The 20,369-nt window shown below is 34.4% G+C and overlaps 3 protein-coding genes across 3 annotated transcripts; all 3 read right to left on the bottom strand.

The window, feature by feature from the left end:
• Positions 1 to 1,484: 1,484 nt before the first annotated feature.
• LOC130967807 (UDP-glycosyltransferase 91A1-like) lies at positions 1,485 to 3,247 on the bottom strand. Its single transcript, XM_057892819.1, has one exon. The coding sequence runs from the start codon at positions 3,212 to 3,214 to the stop codon at positions 1,736 to 1,738; it is 1,479 nt and encodes a 492-aa protein (XP_057748802.1). The 5' UTR covers positions 3,215 to 3,247; the 3' UTR covers positions 1,485 to 1,735.
• A 10,990-nt stretch (positions 3,248 to 14,237) lies between these two features.
• Positions 14,238 to 15,338, bottom strand: LOC130967093 (uncharacterized). Its single transcript, XM_057891915.1, has 3 exons — positions 15,059 to 15,338; positions 14,793 to 14,974; positions 14,238 to 14,744 (listed from the first exon to the last, which is right to left on the bottom strand). Exons 1-3 carry the CDS (start codon positions 15,336 to 15,338, stop codon positions 14,238 to 14,240), a joined length of 969 nt encoding a protein of 322 aa, XP_057747898.1.
• Positions 15,339 to 18,487: 3,149 nt separating this feature from the next.
• LOC130966947 (UDP-glycosyltransferase 91A1) lies at positions 18,488 to 20,349 on the bottom strand. Its single transcript, XM_057891768.1, has one exon. The coding sequence runs from the start codon at positions 20,315 to 20,317 to the stop codon at positions 18,917 to 18,919; it is 1,401 nt and encodes a 466-aa protein (XP_057747751.1). The 5' UTR covers positions 20,318 to 20,349; the 3' UTR covers positions 18,488 to 18,916.
• Positions 20,350 to 20,369: the final 20 nt, after the last annotated feature.

The following is a 20,369-nucleotide window of genomic DNA, read 5'->3' as shown; positions in this document are numbered from 1 at the left end:
AGAAAAAATATTAGGTGACTAATAACAATTTTTTTCTGCCTTATATTATATTTGAATCAACACTAGTTAACTCTATACTTAATAATCTGTCCCAATGAGAAACAGAAGAGTAACCATAATTATAAACTACTAACCAAGGAAATTATTTGGTTAGTTCAAATGTACAAATTAGGATGTAAAGTAAGTGATGTTGGCTTATCGAATTACAATATCTAAAAAAAAACAATGTGTACTAAAGCATGATAAGAATTGTGAAATATGAAATCTACAGGCAAGTGGCAACAAGGAAAACAATGTGTACTAATCATAAGTCCTTTTCGTTTAGTAGTAATAGATAGATTATCCTTTTTTAACCATATATAGTGTAATAATTATTGTTCTATTCTTTTTTAATATTTAGCCATTAGTCAAAACAATTTTGAGCAGCATGAAAGAAAGAATCCAATGTATTTTAGATAGAAATACTGTAGATTTTATTAAATTATTATCCACGGCTAGCGCTATCGATTTTATTAGAATTTTAAAAAAATTGACAAGTTTAATAGCGACCATCTTTATCGTTAATTTTACCGTCGAATTTTAATATTATCGACGGCTTAGCTGTCGATTTGGCCGTCAATTTTAACGATATTTTTTTGTAGTGTATTTTGTTAGAAAAAGTACTTTTTATATTAAATTATTTGTCTATATAGATATTCATATTTTTATTAAATAATAGAAAAAATGAAAAATACTAAAAAACTATTAGAATTTATTAATTTTTGTCATCACTTAATCATTAATGTCTAAAATTATGTTGTTAGATTACTAGATTAAAAAAGTTAAATTAAAATAATTGAGTTGATAATGAAGGAATGGTAAAAAATAATAAATTTTGATAATTTTTTAATATTTTTTTAAATAATAATAGAGATTGATTTGTCTATTTTATACCGAATTTAACATAAAAATTAATTTGTGTAATAAATTTAGTAACTGATTTAATAATTAAAATAAATTTGTTGAAAATTAAATTTTTCGACCAAAAAATTTAAAAAAACAAATTTACTATATTATTCTTTATTTATTATTTTCTGCAGAATAGATAAATAATTAATTATATAACCTATCTATTTTTTTGAATCATTATAACGTATTAGAAGTTAGAATACTAATTAAAAAATTATTTATTCTTTTTAGACATGCATAAGTGTTAGTAAAAAATAATTCAACTTATTTTATTATTTAATTATTTTTTTATTTACAAACTAATAAATTTTATGTACATATACACTTGGTTTACAGAATTCATCAATTTCGGGAGTGAATTTTTTTTAGTAAAAAAAAATTGAATAGTGTCAATTGTAATTTTTCTTTCATTGCTTTTTTTTCATATTTAATTTTAGCCCCACTTATAAAATTAATAGTAAAAAATCACACTATATTTCTTCAAGTGTCGAAAAAATTGGAAAAGATCCATTTCCATCAACTTCAACTTCCAGCCATTCAAAATTTATTCTAATGTGGCAACTTACCAATACAAATAATTATTTAGCCATAGATTTATTAACCTTAGCCGTCCTTTTTTTTTGCCCTTTTATAGATCTTTACTCAATATATACCATGCAAGAGGACAAAATTTTACTGGCCATCAATCCGTACATGTTATACTGCTATACCAATAAAGTGGGTGATACATGTGAAAATTTTCCTAACTTTTCCCTCAAACTAGAGCAACATATAATAATGATGAGATTCAATCTCGAAATACGCGTTCCCCCTTTTTCGGGTGGCTACGACTACGAAGGTGGCATAGTAATTGGTGGATGTACTTTTGCTGTCTTTGATTATTGAGAAACAAGTCTTTAACCTCTTTAATATTGTCCCTATAAACCCTTCCACCATCGTCAAGCACAACCAGCCTCACCGAACGAGCAACCGAGTCACTCGTGAACGACCCGTTTAACTTGTCTCGGGGCACAGGGTAACCCATCTTCCTCTCCTCAAGCACCCTGGCGTTGATCCCTTGGTCCGCAAGAAACGTAAGCAACACCAGCGGTGTTTCGTTCTGAACTGCCTCAACCACTGAAGTCCAACCAGAGTGACTCAAGAACCCACCAACACTTCCATGCCCCAATATCTTCAACTGCGGCGCCCAACCCCTCCACACCACTCCCCTCCCCTTCGTTCGCTCTTCGAACCCCTCCGGCAGTTTCAGAACCTCCGTGTCGGAAGCTCCCCGCCGAACCCTAAGCACCCAAAAGAACGGAAGCTCTGATTTCTCCAATCCAAGAGCGATCTCGTTCACTTCCTCTTGCCTCGGCTTCGCTTCGCTCCCGAATGCCACGTACACTACTCTCCCATGCGCCTGCTTGTCCAGCCACTCCTTTATCCCTCGCCACGTGTCGTTCTCGTTCTCATCGCCGCCGTTGAAACCCGAGCTTGGGAGTTGACCAACCGGGAGAACCGGCTTCCGGTAAATATCTCTGAGAACTTGGAACCACTCGGGTTCAAGCTCGGTGCAGCCTCTAACAGCAACGAGATCGCAGTTCTCGATGCTGGCGCCGAGGCGGTAGGTGTCGGAGGTGCCGGAGTCGTTGTCGGAGACGGAGTCAACGATCCTCATGATCTCGTAGTAATGGAATGCCACGGTGGAGGAGAAAGGGACCCAAGGAGGCGGGACCGTGAAGTTCTCGGGTTTGGTCCTGATGGGATCGTTATCAATCATATATGATGCAGGGCCCATAAAAGCCATAAACGGCGGTGTGAAAATGCTATAGAAAACGGTTTTCATGCCGAATCTGGAAGCAAGAGAGGGCACCCAGAAGGCAGCGAAGTCGTAGAAGATCCAATCCGCGTTGGAAGATTCCAGATAGTGGGAGAAGGGGTGTTGGAGTGCGTCGTAGGCTTTCTTGAGGTACTGAACGACGTCGTATGGGACGTCCGCGGTGGCCTCTGCATTTTCCGGGAGGTTGTCCACTTTTGGTAGTGGGAGCTTCACGTATGTGATGAGTGAAGCTAAGTTTGGCGGCGGTTTTGGGAGGCGTTCTATGTTCCTTGTTGTTGAGACGAAGCTGACTTTGTGACCCTTTTGAGCTATGTGTTTGGCGAGCTCTAGGTTTGGGATGATGTGCCCAAAGGCCAGCCATGGAAATATTACTATGTGGAGCTTTTCATCATCTCTAGCCATGATGGCGGAATAATCGACATGTAAAAGAGGATCCGGGAAGACCATTGTTTTGTTGTTTTATGGTTTAACGTTCAAAGTATTGTGATTTTATACACAACACTTAGGGTCTTCTTTCTTCCTTCTTTTATATATGTAGGGTGCAATAATATAATACAAAGTGCTTACATCATGATATAGACTTACGAATATAGAAATAGAAATGTGAGTTTTTTGAATATATATAGATATGGAGTGTAGTGTATGATGATTGATGAGTATTATTAGGGTGGTCACACTAATTATATAATATTTTTAAAATATTATGAAAATTAGATTAACTTTAATTTTACCTTTAGTCTCATATATATATATATATATATATATATATATATATATATATATATATATATATATATATATATATATATATATATATATATATATCGGTTTTGTTAGATAGACAATCATTTTTGTGAACAATAAATTTTAAAATTGATTCAATAGAGTAAAAAAATACTCTACCTCCAAATTACCCCTAAACTCTAACATTAAGATAACTATTCGTACATCTAATAAATTGAACATCCAACTATTATTAATTGTGCATGAATAAATCAAATAAAAAAGAATAACTATTCAATTAGGAATCAACATAACTATCTGCATACTTATTAAATTAAACATCCGGTATGGAATCCCTGATTGATCCTTTGAGCCTTCTTTATATTTGCGTTAACGCTTCCATCCGTTGGCCATCCAACCTCTCCTATTAGGATTGACATGGAGCCAAAGTCATTTTTTTCAAGAGCTGAAACTAGTATGCTATTAACCCATTTATCACACGGGAGCAGAACCATCAAAGAATGCAAATTCTTTTGAAAAATTTGGGTCAACATCCATATTTAAGAATGCATGTATGAAAATGTAGCAAAAGACAACTTGTACGCGAATGGGCCTGCTCGGATGTTGGTATAGACATAGGCAGCGTCGACTGTGGTTGGGTGACAGTGGCTAACGTTCTAATCGGCGAAAGTCCAGCAAGAGCGGGAGACAAATGGTGACTGGTTACAGAACGCAGTTCACATACACATGCAGCACGCACGGTAGAAGAGTAGAAATTATTAATTATGTAATTGCTCCACGCAGTGGCGGAGTTTGAAACGAAATTTTGGGGAGTCAGATAGAAAATAATTGTCAAGATGTTTTTGATATGGATCCTATTTAAGATAAACTTGTTTAACATCATCTCTCTGATTTGGGTGATATTGCCAAATTTGAAGCTATTTTTCAAGGTATCATTCTAAAGAATTAAGGTCAAACTCATCAGATGCAACTCTTTAAACTTTTGAAGGTTGTATCTTACTTTCTTCGTAATTTATTAAAGTAGAAGAACTATCTACAGGTGTTGATATTGTAAAAGTTATATGTTTTCCTTCTTGAATATTAGTCTTCCTCTTAAAAAATGCATCATCAACTCTTTGATTTTTTATGATTATTTTATATAAAAATTTGAATATATATCCGATAAAATATGTAAAAAAAAATTAGAAGGACAAATATTAAAAATTATAATATTTATTAATTTTTTTTATCAATTTATACAAATACAATAATATCAATACTTATTGAATATTCTAATATTTTTTATCATATAAAAAATTAAATTAAATAAACAGTAAAATATAAAATAATATTAAATTATATAAATAAAAATACCTAATTTTTTATATTTGAACTCAAAGATAGAGGGAGTATTGCTTATTGAATAGAGAGCTGCGAAATGCGAATACACTCAATTCAGTCCAAATCCAATATGTTTTGAATATTTAAAACTAAAAATTATTGTGTAATAAAAGCAAGAGATAAAGATTGAAATTTGGTATTTTAAGTCATAATAAATTATTTTAGCCAACTGAACTATTTTTTATTTTTTTAAAAAATATTACTAATTTTTTTAATAAAAATTTGGGGAGTCATGGCCATCCCTTGTCTGAACTAAGCTTCACCACTAGCTCCACGCTCATCAAACCTTTTTTTTTAATTCAAAATCTAATATTATTAGAAATTAATGAATTACCTAATTAAATATTTTAATTTTAATTTTTTTAATTATATTGTTTATTGATTTTCTTTATACTTTTTCTATATATATATATATAAAGAGGGAGGGGGTAGGTGCAATCTACAGTGACCATAACTGTACTGTGGTTACAATCGCTATATTTTTTTCACCAATTAATGCAGTACCCGTACATAGGAAAAAATTGTTTGAATTTAACTTTCATGTGATTAACGACCGTGAAATTATTAACAAAACATGGTAAATACGTTGGTGTGATTAGATCTAAAATTATAGAAATTTTCTTAAACAAAATTAAAAAAAAAAGATAGAAATATGAATAAAAAAATTGACGAGGAAAATTCAATTAGGATTTTGTGGTGGTCTTGGACGATTTATTGTAGCAGGGGTGGCTCAGTAAAACATTGGTAATCGAATGGAGGATGAGGTAGCTGTGAAATTCTACGGTTGAAACCGTGGGCAGCACAGGTGGTGATAACTTTTAGTGGCCGTTCGTCTACAATCGATATGTCTAACTTTTTTTATTTTATTTTGTCGCATTAGTTTGACATTTAAAGAGTATGCGACGGTGATTGGTGGTCACGAGGATGTATTCCATGTATAACCCGAGTCTGATTTGAGCTGCTTCATGTTTCAACGGCTGTGTTCTTGCTTCTAACTCTCACAAGTCACAATTTCATTACGAAGAACCTCACCCTTTTTTTTTGCATTTTCTTTTATTTTTTTTCCAGAAAAACACTCAGTTCAATTTTTTTTTTTATTCAAAGTCAGTTCAATATTTAATTGTTTAGGATTTGTGAGTCCAAAAATATTAACAATAAAATATCTTACCAACCAAAAATAACCAAAGGCCCAATCTTGTTTGGACAAAAAATATATTACCCCTTTGGAGCAACAAACACTCTTCAAAAATGGTCAAAAAATAAAAAAAATATGAACTACTCTTCATCAAGCTCTCCATGCCACGCCCTCAAACTTCTATCTATGGCCATCTGCAACACTTAGCTCCTTCTGCTTCGGCTCAAACAAATTGGAATAACTCTAACATTCGAATCTTACAATGCATATCAGCCTTCACACACGCACAAATGTTATCATCTTCCCCTAACTCATCAATAACCAACTCATTGACCTCACAATTGGCTTTCACTTTCGGCTATAGGTACCGAAAATAAGCCGACAACAATCGGCACATAACCAATTTACTTGGAGCAAATTTTCTCTAACGACATCGTCTACACAGTTCGTCCCTTTCCAGTAACGGCCGACATACAACTCTTTCAATAGATGAAAGTCATTCCACGGCTTCGCATTCTTAATCTTGGAACATCACCTATTGCTATTTGCATATAAGTCCTAGGTAAAAGAATAAAAATTAGGAAGTTCTTTTTGATAAAGACATTAAAAATATTTTTTTTTAAAAAAGTTTACATGTGTCATGTTATTATTAGATAATTTTATTAAATCGGTTAATAATTTATTTTTAATAAATTAGAATAAAATCGATTTATTATAGCAATTATGATAAATTTAATTGTCTAAATTATAATTATTAGATCTGGTTTGATCCAATCAAATTACACAGTCTAAATATCTTTAAATTCTTTGATAGAAAGACAAATATATTCCTAATTTTTTATTTTGCGGACATTTAAATCCCTAAAAATTTAAAAATACAATTAGATCCTTAAAAAATTAGATTTATTGTTATAAAAAAAATTGGTTTTATTATAATTTGTTAGGAAATTTAAAAATAACTGATTTATTAATACGTCCAATAATAATACGACACATAAACGTCTTTACAAAAAGACATTTTACGTATTTTTATAGGAGAATCTCCTAAAAATTAACCATATTTAATGTCTTTAAGGAGAGACCAGGTCAATAATACCACTAAAAAAAAAAACCACTTGTCAGCATTTCATTAAATAGTCAACCCATAGCCTTTGGTAGTCATCATAAACGTGGCAACAGAAACGCAACCACATATATATATTAAATTTTATTAGATATTTATAAATTATAAAAAATTAACAAAAATATATTTATCAATCACAATATTTTTTTATTTTTATGATTATAATATTTATTAATATTATTTTTTAATTTAATATTTAAAATATATAATAAATATGAATTAATTAGAAATTATTAAAATATAAAAATAATGATTAATTTATAATCAAATTAAAAAATAAAATTTTATATAATTATTTAATTATAATCGTAGTATCAATCTGTTGAATCAATAATTTAATTATTAAATCAATAACTAATAATTCAATAATTTGATTAGTGTCTAGAGTTTGATTCTGATCAATATGTTTAATAATGTGTATGTCTAAGTGCATGCACATTAATTGTTCGATTATATTAAATAAAATTTTGTTAGGAAATCAAGAGAGATTTAGTAAAACATAATCCAACAAGCGGTTTTAAATTTCACTTTATATTAATTAATAATCATTAATTAATAATTATTTAAATTTTATATTTTAAACGATACAAAATTAATGATTATTAATCATCTCTTCTTATTCTAATTTACCTTTTATTATTTATTACGCAAACTCTATTTTTTAAAAAAAATCGAAATTCTAAAAAAAAACACACCAAAACATAAGATAAAAGAATCACTCAAATCCTAAGAAAAAAACATACAAAATATATTAAAAAGAATCATCCAAAACTAATAAAAAGAATCATTCAAATTCTAAAAAAAAAATATAAACACAGAAAAAAATCATCCAAAACTACATAGAAAAAAAATCATCGAAAACTAATAAAAAAAATTGTCCGAAATTTAGAAAAAGAAACATAAAAAACTAGTTAAAAGAATCATCAAAATTACATAGGAGGAGGAGAAGACCGCAGGGTAGCCGACGACGATGTCTTGGACGACGTTACGTAGATAGTGGAGGACTCATGGTGGTGCGATGCGAAGAAGAAGTTACGGAAGTTGAATGATTTGATTGATAGTGTGGAGACAATTGATGAGAAGAATAGTAAATTATTACACTATTTTTCGAAAGAATTAGAACCACGATAAATCGCAGCACCGCTAACGGCGTTAAGAAACGAATGTTTACCAATAAAGATGTGCCGTGAGTATGCCTTGGATGGAGGAAGTTGATACTTCTTCACTGTTTGGATTAAAAACAAAAATTTACCTAACCCCATGGAGAGAAAGAAAAAATAAGACTCAAAAATAAATTTATTGGACTTTTTACCGTGATATCCGACAAGAATACCTCAATATATTTATTCAAAATTGAATTTTCTATTAAAACCAATTAAGTACAAATATTTTATAATATAAATGAATAAAATTAATTAAAATAATTATAAATTAATTAAATTATTTATTTTTTGACTAATCACTTCTTAGTTTCGTATACTTTTCTTATTAAATAAGATACCAAAAGTATACAGCAATTAAATAACACATACAATGATCTAAAGATCCCTTAAATTTTAGTGGTCGGTCCTGTATGTCCATTATTGGTGGGATTATTGTCTATGTTGAAAGTCAGATCCAACGCCCAGATAAAATACTTGTTTAGTAGTGTCATTTCAGTATGATGCCTACAAATAAAAAACTAAAAAAGTGATACCTAGTTATATGTAAAGATTTACCTAGTTATATGATACCTACACAGTAATGATTAATCTCAAGCCCGTAACCTCAAAATTCTTACCGTATAGGCATAAGTGAAACTTTAAGAAAAAATATTAGACATAAGTGTAATTTCTGGTGTCCATTTATGTGAATAAAATTAAGTTCGATTTTGAAACAAAAACCGTAGAATTATATTACGTGTATACTAAAATTAATTATTAATATAAAATATATATTAAAATATAAATACATATTAAAAATAAATTAAATTATACATATATTTATACATAAATATATTAAAAACTGATTTTAGTAACTAATTTTAATGTATAAATAATATTTTTAAAAACAGCATATTTTGTGAATTTTGAGTCATGTTTATTGGAAAGTGTTCCTGCCTAAGGCTCCGACTGAGGTATAAATCGGTGGCGATCGCTGAGATGCTTGCGTAGTTGCTCTCGTTAAAATTCGTGCCACCAGTGCGAGTCTCGTCCGAGCAGTGAGGAGTACCTGTAAAAAAGACTTCGATGTTTAATTTAGTTTATGCGCAGGAATAATATCTTAACCATGGTTATCGTGAGTAGTGCATTCTAACTGTGTTTTTGTTACTCGGACTTGATATCTATATAAGGAAGTAGTGTAACCGTCTTGTGAATCTGTATCCCGAGAATCCGAACTTAGTGGTTTGTTGATTCCGAGATATGGTTCGCTGATTTCGTGCTTCGCTTTCTTGATAGAGCGGCTAGCCTTCCTGTGAGTTGCTGCACCTCTTTGATTGTTGATGGTGACTTCATGTTCAGGATTGCCTCACACTTGTCGGGATTTGCCTCTATTCCCCTTTGAGTGAGCATAAACCCTAAAAATTTTTCTCCGTGTACTCCAAACGCACACTTTTCTGGGTTGAGCCGCATGTTTTATTTTCTTAACTGGTCGAATATTTCTTTGAGGTCGGTCAGGTGTTCTTTTTCGGTGTTTGATTTAACTACCATGTCCTCCACGTATACCTCCATGTTTTTCCTGATTTGCTTTTGGAATACTTTGTCTATTAAACGCTGGTAGGTGGCACCAGCGTTTTTGAGGCCAAACGGCATGACCCTGTACTAACAAAAGTTGCCTTGGTCAGTTATGAAGGTTGTCTTCTCTTCGTCAGCGGGGTGCATGAGTATCTGATTGTAACCTGAATATGCATCCATGAAGCTTAGTATTTAATAGCCAGAAGTGTTGTTGACGAGCGTGTTAATGCATGGCAAGGGATACGAGTCTTTTGGGCATGCTCGGTTTAAATCGGTGAAGTCCACACACATTCGCCATTTTCCTGAGTTCTTTTTGACCATCACTACGTTTGCCAGCCATGATGTGAATTGTATTTCCCAGATAAATCCTGCACTTATCAATTTTTGTGTTTCCTTTGTTGCTGCTTTGGTTCTTTCCTTCCCGAGTTGTCTTCTCTTCTGTTTGACTGGCCGAGCTTTGGGGTCCAAGGCCAGCCTATGACATATGACATCCGGGTGTATCCCCGGCATGTCAGCCGGGGTCCATGCGAATAGGTCGGCATTGGCTCAGAGAAAGTCTGTTATCAGCTGTGTGTATCCTGCAGGCAAAGTAGAACCGATGTTAGTGTATTGATCCTTATCTTCTGTCAACCTTACCTTGTTTAAATCATCTGCAAGTGTGAGCCTTTCTGGATTAGGAGGTCTCCAGTTGTTATCGAGACTACAACAGGATCGTCGAGGTTAGGAGTCTTGGTTTCAAAGTCCTTGCTTGTGATCGTTATATCATGGATTCTGGGTATGAGTGAATCAGATGGTGTTTCGTCCTGTATTATTAACATGGTTCCGTAACTTCTTTTTCTGGCCGAGCTCATTTCTCCACCGCACGGGAATCTTCCTGAAATGTAATTGATGACTTTCTTTGGTGGTTGACTATTCTGCCATTTGAAACTTTTTGGGGTTTGACTTCAGGTGTTCTGTAAGAACCTGATTTTCAGTAAACGAACTTTTTTGGCTATTTTAAATTTATTTTACAAAAGTTTGGACTACGGCCTAATAAAAAATAGAGAGGCTGGCCCAATGGTAAAAAAAGAAGAAAAAAATTAAGAAAAAAGTCATTAATATGGTCAAAATTGACTTTACGAGGGTAATTAATCCCCTAAGTCAAGTTTGACTAGTAAATAATAAATATTAGCTTTTCATTGGTTTATTTTTTTCACTAGAGACTTTTTGAGACGGAACTTCACTTTTAGTGACGACTTTGCGTGTATCGAAAAAAACTCTAGTAACCGAAAATCTCAGAATCAGTGGTAAAAATAATTTTTACCCAACTAAATGTGCATCAAAATTTATATTAGCAATCCATTTATGATTTAATCCTTTAGGAATAAATATTAGCCATTAATTATTTTATAGCACGGTAAAGGTTACCCGAATCAAATTTCTGACTAGTATTTCGCAAACGACTCTTAGAGACCTAAAATCTTCTTACTTGGCATCCAAGTAACTTGTATCTCCTTTTCAACCTCTAGGCCGAGACTATCTCTGCATGTTACCCCCCCTCTAGTGTGTTTTTTAACCTCAAGTAACTAATTAACAGCGGTTAACTGTGGATAAGCTCGACACGCTTGCGCTGACCAAGCTTCCTCATTTTCACGCCCCTTATTTATTGAAGCCCAGACCTGGACCACGAAATTTCAGCCACTTTTACCATCATAAATTCTGCAAGACTTTGATTTTTTATTTAAGAAGGCATTGGCCACTAAATTCACAAAATACTTTATACGTTTTTACACTCTTTTAACCGAATTCTTGAGAGAGAAAGAGAAAAATTTTTTGCACCTATTCTCTGCGTCCCATCCGCTATTTCAACTCTTCTTCCATTATTCTTCATGTATTCTTCAAGGACTCAAACCATACAAGCACAAATGGTTGTCCGTTTTCGCTAATCCTTGCGTTTTTTTCGAAATTTCGGCTAGGTAAACTCTTGTTCTTTCTCCTTTTTTTCTTTTTTTTTTTTAAAAAAATAGTAGCCGTGATGAATTTTTACTCTCCTCCATGTTAGATAACTCCTCTTGAAACATCCATAGAGCACGCATAAGGAGTTAGAGAGATTCGAATTCAAAGTGGTTGAATTTTGACGTTTTTGCGACACTTTTGGCCAAAAATGAAACTGCACCATCACCAGTTGTGCTTCTGCCTTTTTGTGCACGTTTTCTAGTGTGAAAAAGGTTTACTAACTGAATTACATAAGAGGTAAGGGTTAGAATTAGTTAGAATATGTTTGTGCTTGTTTTTGGTGTTCATATGAGCCACTTTATGGTGATTTTGTGCTTGATTCTTAATTCTAGAAATTCAGTGATGCTTCTCTATTTTTGGATTATTATTTGAGTGATATATGAAGCTTATTTGCCTCTGGAAATATTTGAAATCATTGAAATTATTTGGAGCACTTGGGGGTTTAAGTTTCAAGCCTTAAAAGTCACTAAAAGTGGATAAAAATGAAAAACTATACTCTTGAAAATCCAGCCACTAAATAATCATGAAATTCACATGTATAAGGGTTAAAAAAGGTTAGAAAACTGATTTTTAATTCTATGAAATAATGGTGTAAAAATAAAAAGGGTGTTATGGTTATTTTCGGATAAAAAGAGAGTTAAAAATGTAATTTAAATAAAAAAATTAATAAAATTCTAAACTTAGTAACATTACGGGATAAGATAGTAATTATATAAATTAGTTGAGTCAAAATTATAATTATAATAAAGTTTCGGGTCTAAATAAAAGTTTTAGTAAAAGTTATAAGTAAAACGGTAAAAAGTGGTAACTAAAATAAGTAAATAAATTAATAAAAGGTGAAATGACATTAATTAAAAGTATTATGGATAATTTGGTCATAGAAAAATATTAAGATTAATTCGGTAATATTTTGACGCTAAATCAGGTTAAATGATAAACTAGAGTACTTAGGGACATATTAGTAATTTTAGGCATAAAATCAAAATTAAAAATTACTAATTAATTTAATGAAGGGTAAGAAGGTCTTTTAGAAAAAATATGAGGATAAAATAATGAAGTACACTAGTGGTGAAAGTGTCAATAAAAGTCTAAAGAAAATTAGAAAAACGAAGTTATGTACAAAAAGGGTAAAATTAGAAATGTACAAAAATTCCAAGAACAAAATGGTAAAATGTGACAAGGCTGAGATATTTTAAGAAAGGACCGGACATAAATTTTATTTAAATAGAAGGGCAGAGAAGTCCCTTAGAGATAAAGTATATTGAGATGTGCCGCGGAAAAAGAATTGTAAACCCCAAGGTGCTAGAGGTTGTTTGGAGGCGGGTATTTACCCACTAATTGCTAAAACTATGTTTCCCCTTTGTGTGTATATTATGGCGTCAAGCTTTGCGATGATTTCCTGTTGTCACGGCCTGGTGGTATGCTTAACCATATCGACACGTATACACGGACGGAAGCAATTGGGAAACCATATCTAGGACTAGTTCCTAGGTAACATCGGGTTGCGGGTAGTCAACAGACACATGAGTTCATGGCCTACATAGGACTAAACATGCATCATACTTGGTTGCTATATTATCTATGTTTGTGGTTGCTTATTTGTACCTGTGATTGTATTTTGTCTCTGCTTCCTGTACTTTATGTTTGTTTACTAGTCTGCTATATACTTGTGCTTGTACTTGTTTGTGTGACTTACCGACCTAACTGCGCAAAATCTTAGACTTAGGCTGCAGAACCTCATAGGATTCCTATGTAGTACCCTGCTAGGAACCTTAGGTTCTCACCCCTTACTTCCCCATTCCGTAGATACAAACTGGCGAGATCTTCTTTGAGTTTTCTACCTTGGGACTAGCGAGCAGCAGTAGTATTACCGGAGGGTCAGAGCGACTTCTCTTACTTCCACACAGTACTTCTATGTTTCTTCAGCTACTAGGGATCGATGACCAGCAGTAGTTATAATAGTAGCAGTAGTAGTAGTTGTCTTTGCCCTCGCTTTGTATAGACTTTTAGAGGGCTAGGTGCTTTTGTAAATACCTATATAAACAACAAGTTAGAATAGGTCCTAGAATAGGGTGACTCTTGTGAGTCGAGGCCTGTTAGTATAAATATGGAGTTTGTAAATATTTTCATGAATAAGCAATGACGTAACCCGGTGTGAATTATGATGTACTAAATGAGCCTTCAGGCATATATGCATGATATTTCTATGTTTTCTGTATTTTCTATGCTTCATGTATATATTATCTATTTAACTATTTATCTATTTCTTTATATCTATATATCTGACACGTGATCTCGATTAGCGCTACAGGCTCATCTGTATATATTTAATATATGGTCTAGAGTCTTTAGGAAAAGCCGTGTAGTATCGCCTAGTGGCTAGCATTGGTCATGACGTGCTAGAAGTTGGGTCGTTACATGTTCTATCTCGTCCGAAGTTGACGGATCTTTCCGTACTTGCCTGCCGATGCATTTATCCAGCAAACCTTGTCGTGCCAGCCTTTCTAATGTGTCCTTAGCCACCACGCATTCATCCGTGGTGTGGCCAGATTTTCGGTGAAAGGCGCAATGCTTGGTTTTGTTGACATACCTTTGATCTTGGTATGTACTTGCTCTACTTGGTGGTTTTATGAGCTTATTGTGAAAGATTTCTTTGATTATGTCTTTCCTTTTGGTGTTAAACTTGGTGTATGAATCGAATTTCAGAACTAGCTTGAAGGGTTTTTTGGAATCTTTATTCTGGGACCTGTAAGGTCTTTCTTCTTCCTTCCTAGACGGTGGTCTCTCATTCCTCCGAGTTTTGTAGAGCTCCTCTATTTCGATTTGTCCAGTTGCTTTGTCTCGGAACTCTTCCAACGTCTTTGGTTTTGCCACAGCGATAACTTCCTGGAATTTTTCAGGTCAAAGGCCACTCTTTATAGCGTGCAACTATACCTCTGGATTAAGGTCAGGGATCTCCATTGCTGCTATTGTAAAACGTGTCATATAGTCTTTTAGCCTTTCGTGCTGCCCTTGCTTAATTGTGCTGAGGTAGTCCGAGTCTCTCACATAAATTTTAGACGCTGCAAAATGATTGATGAGCATCTTGGCGAACTCATCAAAGCTGGTTATGGATCCTGCAGGCAAATTAGGAAACCATAATAAGGCAGCTCCAATTAAAAAAGTTGGAAAAGATCGGCAAAGGATGGTATAGGAGTCACTATTGAGGAACATCATAGACTCAAATTTTGTGACATGAACTTTAGGATCTCTGATCCCCTTATATGGTGTTAAAGTCATAAGTGTAAAATTCTTAGGCATTTTGAAATTCATTATTTCTTCGAAAAACGGGTTGGTTCGTCGTCTTCCGGTTTTTGGGGGTGTTTCCCCTGTCTTTGCGTTGGACTCTGACTGATGCTCTTCGTGCTGATTAGCGTTTGCTTTTTTGTTGTCATCCTTCTGTTCTCCATTATTCTGCATTGTTGCTAACAGCTCGGCCATCCGCTAATTTTCCGCTAGGAGGGTGGCATTAGCGGCCATGAGGTCGGCATTGGTTCGAGGATGTTGCTGAGTCTCCGAGAGATCAGCCATGCTTCCTTTTCTGCAAAGAAAAAGAGATACAAGACGGATATGGATACGTTATAAAAATCAAAATAACGGGATGGGGCAAAGTTAAACTCTTCGGCCCCACGGTGGGAACCGAATGTTTCTGCCTAAGGCTCCGGCCAAGATATAGATCGGTGGCAACTGCTGGGATGCTTGAGCGGCTGCTCTCGCTAAAAATCGTGCCACCAGTGCAAGCCTCGTCCGAGCAGTGAGGAGTAACTACAAAAAGGACTCTGATGCTTAAGTTAGTTTATGCACAGGAATAATATCTTAACAATGATTATCCTGAGTAGTGAATTTTGACTGTGTTTTGTTACTCGGACTTGATCTCTATTTAAGGAAGCAGTGTAACCGTTTTGTGAATCTGTATCCTGAGAATCCAAGCTTAGTGGTTTGTTGATTCTGAAATATGGTTCGATGATTTCGTGCTTCGCTTTGTGCAGTTGGTCAAACCGAGTTATGACGTTAAATTTCGAACTTATAAGAACGGATCAAAAAGAATATTAAAAAATAGTGAAAATATAATTTTTTTATAAATAATTAGATCTTCATTTAAAAAAATGCATTATTTTATTTTTATTAATTTTTTAAAGTTATATATATATATTATTCTCTCCTGATAAAAACCTCTTCGTCATAAAATTTTCCTTATTATAATGGGCAACAAACTAAGAAAAACATGACAACGACATTCACTTTCCGATAGGTTGTGGGTCGTGAAGGTGACGGCAACATGCAACGGCTTTTTTATATAAATAAATAATAAAAATACATTATTTACCAAAATACGCACCGACAGAAATTATTTCAAAAATACGCAGAGCCAATTCAGGGTGGATGACGGCGAAATGGAGATTCACTTCAAATCGTGTCCGACGGCAACGAAATGGAGCTGACATCTTCAGAATGCGTGCAGTTCTCCTATTTTGCTCCTGGCATGCACGAAATGCCCAATCCAACCCTGGCGCCAACGAGTTGGGCAACATCAGGGTAGCGCCAGCGAGTTGGTGGCAAAGGAAATTTGTGTAAGTTGATCTGTGTTATTCTCTTTGAAGAAAAAAAAAAACTAACATGAGTAGGGATGGGACTAACGTTGGAAGAGAACCCAGTATACAGAGCAAATCACATTATTAAATTAGACTGGAGAAAAAAATTAAATAATTCAACCAAAGCTAAAAATATAACATGGATCAACCAGAAACGTATTTTTAAGTAATTCAAATCAAACTAATTCGAATTATAAATTAACAGTAATTCGAAATTGATCAATTCGAAATATGCAGTTAAAATTTGTACGTAATTAGAACCTACTTGATTCGAATTATGCATGCAGGTTGATTCAGGGTAATTCGAATTACACTCATTCAAATTATAAGAGATGTAATCCAAATTACACTAAACAAACAAAATTATTTAATATATTGGACTAGCTCAATGTTAATCAGATTTTTTATTTATATTATAAAATATAAAAAAATTTAATTTAAAAAAATTGTTATTTTTTAGGATTTAATTTTTTTATTGTGTTTTCATAAAGTTTACACAAAATTCACCTATCACATTGACTGAACTTATTTATTTACGTAAAGTTTGTTTATAGACTCAACAAACTTGTTTACGTTTTAATACGATTTGAATTGTATTAGTATATTTTTATTTTTAATCAATTTAATTTTATTTAAATAATTAGATTTTTAAATTATAAAATTTGTATTAGTTTGTAATTTAAATTTAAATAGAAACAATGTAAATTAATGATTTATAAAATTGTATATATTCGTATTATTGTGCTCATATGATTAACTATATTTATTCGATTTAGAAAAAATAACAGTATTATTTTAAATAAACAAGCGATATTTTTTTAAAAAAATCTAATAAATATAATTAATCATATGAATACAATAATACGTATACATACAATTTTATAAATCATTAATTTAAATTTTAAATTACAAACTAATACAAATTTTAAATTTTTTTAGTATAATTCGAATTATCCTGAATCAACCTGCATGCATAATTCAAATCAGGTAGGTTCGAATTACGTACGAATTTTAGCTGTATATTTTGAATTGATCAACTTTAAATTACTGTTAATTTGTAATTCAAATTAGTTTGATTTGAATTACATAAAAACACGTTTTTGGTTGATTCATGTTACATTTTTGGCTTTGATTGAATCATATAATTTTTTTTTCACACTGGTTTAATATTGTGATTTGCCCGAGTATACAATCACATATATATTTTTCGAAGCCATTACAACAAAAAAATTTTATCAACAACTCCAAAAATTTTAGAGAGAAAGAAGGTAATGACATTGAGAGAAATTTCAGAGAAGAGAATGGAGATAGGATGACTCCTTTGGTAAACGGTGCACCATTGTTTATATAGGCATAACCAACATCCAACTTCGTTGGTGAATCATCTCGCGTGCGGTACCACTGACTTGGGTTCATTTCGTGGATGCTCCCTTTGCTATGGCCATTTCGCATGCACCGGGAACTAAGTGCCCCCATTTCGTGGACGCCGAGCATGATATGGTTGCTGTAGGTGTCAGAACCATTTCGTCGCCGCCAAACACGATTTGAAGTGAATCTCCATTTCGCGGTCGTCTATTCTAAATTGGTCCTGCGTATTTTTGGAATAATTTTTGTCAGTGCGTATTTTGATAAATAATGTATTTTTATTATTTATTTATATAAAAAAGCCAACATGCAACGGTAGGAGTTAGAAAATATTGTTTTGGGCTAGAAAGGTTTAGGAGCTCATAATAAAGACAAATTTTAGACTATGATTTCAGAGGGGCAGGGCCACCTAGTTATGAAACAAGAATAGAATCAGTTGTAAATAGTTATTTGGGCTCTAAATGTGTATAAGACATTATTTTGGGAGAAATGTAATTTCTTAATTGCAATTTGGGCCAGAGTAAAAATATAGAACAAAGAAGGAATTTGCCTTTGGGCTAAAAAGGTGTAACACACCATCTTTTTTATTTTCTTTTCCTTTTATTTATTTTTTCATTTGTGAAAATGATTAAGTAAAAGAAAAGAAAACAACAGTAATGCATTACTAGCTAGCATACATACGCCAAATTTAACATCACCATTATTTTGGTTTAGATAGAGCTAACTGAGTCTCGTCTCTCGTCCCTCATCACCACATTATACAATGGAAAAGTCTAGGGGCCAGCAGTTTTATTGAATTTTGGCCAGCATGTAACCAGCAGAGGAAGGTGAGCCATTGGATGAAATCTCATACCAATCTCACACCATCAAATCATCATTGATGGCTAGTTGATGGCTAACAATCAAAAATTGCTGGCCCCTAGCATTGTTCTTATACAATATATAATATGATAAGCCTGCATAACACGTATTTATATCTTTTATCCACTTCATGAGGCTGATTATTAATACTTTTTCCAAATTGCAAGACAGTATTGAGTTTTATACGGTGGTGGCTAGTGGCTAGTGGCTGCGAAGGTGGCTTAGCAACTCATCAACGTACCTCTCTTGTCTCTCTTCATTCACAAAAAAGTGCTTCACCTTTTTTATATTCTCTCTATAAACCCTTCCCTCTTCTTCCACCATCACAAGCCTAACCGACTCAGCCACCGCATCGCTCGTAAACGACCCATCCAACTCGTTCCTTGGCACAGAATACCCCATTTTCTTCTCCTCGACCACCCTTGCGTTGATCCCCTGGTCCGCAAGAAATGTAAGCAGCACCAATGGCTTCTCCTTCTCAACAGCCTCAACCACCGAAGTCCAACCGGAGTGAGTCAAGAATCCACCCACACTCTCGTGCCCTATTATCTTCAACTGCGGCGCCCAACTCGTCCACACCACTCCCCTCTCCTTCGTTCGCACCTCGAACCCCTCCGGCAGACGCAGCTCCTCCGTGTCGGAAGTTCCCCGTCGAGTCCTAAGCACCCAAAAGAACGGAAGCTCCGTTTTCTCCAACCCGAGAGCTATCTCCCTTACTTCCTCCTGGCTCGGTTTCGCTTCGCTCCCGAACGCCACGTACACCACTCTCCCACGCGCCTGCTTGTCAAGCCACTCCTTCATCCACCGCCACGCATCGTTGTCTTCGCCACCGGCAAACCCCGTCGTGGGGAGCTGGCCAACCGGGAGAACAGGTTTCTGGTAAATATTCTGCAGCACCTGAAACCACTCGGGTTGGAAGTCGGTGCATCCCCTAACCGCGACGAAGTCGCAGTTTTGGATGGCAGCGCCGAAGCGGTACTTGTCGGAGATGCCAGAGGCGTTATCGGAGAGAACATCAGATATTCTCATAATCTCGAAGTAACGGAATGCCACGGTGGAAGGGAATGGGACCCACGGCGGAGGGACGGTGAAGTTTTCGGGTTGGGTACGGATTGGGTCGTTACCCATGAGACAGAGAGGAGACCCAAGGAAGCCCATTAGAGGAGCGGGAAAGATGCTGTAGAAGGCGGTTTTGATGCCGAGTTTGGAAGCAACGGAAGGAACCCAAAATGGAATGAAGTCGAAGAGGACCCAGTCGGCGTTGGAAGATTCTAGAAATTGAGCAAAGGGTTGTTGGAGTAAGTCAAAAGCTTTCTTGAGGTACGGAACGACGTCGTATGTGACGTCAGTTGTGGCCTCGACGTTCTCCGGGAGATTGTCGACTCGGGGTAGTGGGAGGTTGACGTATTTGAGGAGTGTGGTGAGGTTTTGTGGGAGTTTTGGGAGGCGGTTTATGTTTCTTGGTGTGGAGATGAAAGTGACTTTGTGACCCTTTTGAGCTATGAGCTTGGCCAGCTCGAGGTAAGGGATCATGTGTCCAAAAGCCAACCATGGGAACATTACTATGTGTAGCTGCTTTTCGTTTTCCTCGTCTTTGGCCATGTTGGAGGGTGGAGGGTGGTGTGTGGAGAGAAGTATTATTGTGTTGTTGATT

The sequence above is a fragment of the Arachis stenosperma genome, chromosome 3 (assembly GCF_014773155.1).
Source record: "Arachis stenosperma cultivar V10309 chromosome 3, arast.V10309.gnm1.PFL2, whole genome shotgun sequence".
In the NCBI taxonomy this organism is placed as follows: Eukaryota; Viridiplantae; Streptophyta; class Magnoliopsida; order Fabales; family Fabaceae; genus Arachis; species Arachis stenosperma.
The sequence above is the reverse complement of the archived record's forward strand: the minus strand, read 5'-3'. Positions and strand labels throughout refer to the sequence as shown.

Coding starts and splice junctions, on each gene's coding strand:
- LOC130967807 (XM_057892819.1), bottom strand. CDS start 3,214: ATGGTCTTCCCGGATCCTCTTTTACATGTCGATTATTCCGCCATCATG.
- LOC130967093 (XM_057891915.1), bottom strand. CDS start 15,338: ATGGCCGAGCTGTTAGCAACAATGCAGAATAATGGAGAACAGAAGGAT. Junction 14,975..15,058: donor GTCTATGATGTTCCTCAATA/GTGACTCCTATA, acceptor ATTTGCCTGCAG/GATCCATAACCAGCTTTGAT. Junction 14,745..14,792: donor TCCCTGACCTTAATCCAGAG/GTATAGTTGCAC, acceptor GAAAAATTCCAG/GAAGTTATCGCTGTGGCAAA.
- LOC130966947 (XM_057891768.1), bottom strand. CDS start 20,317: ATGGCCAAAGACGAGGAAAACGAAAAGCAGCTACACATAGTAATGTTC.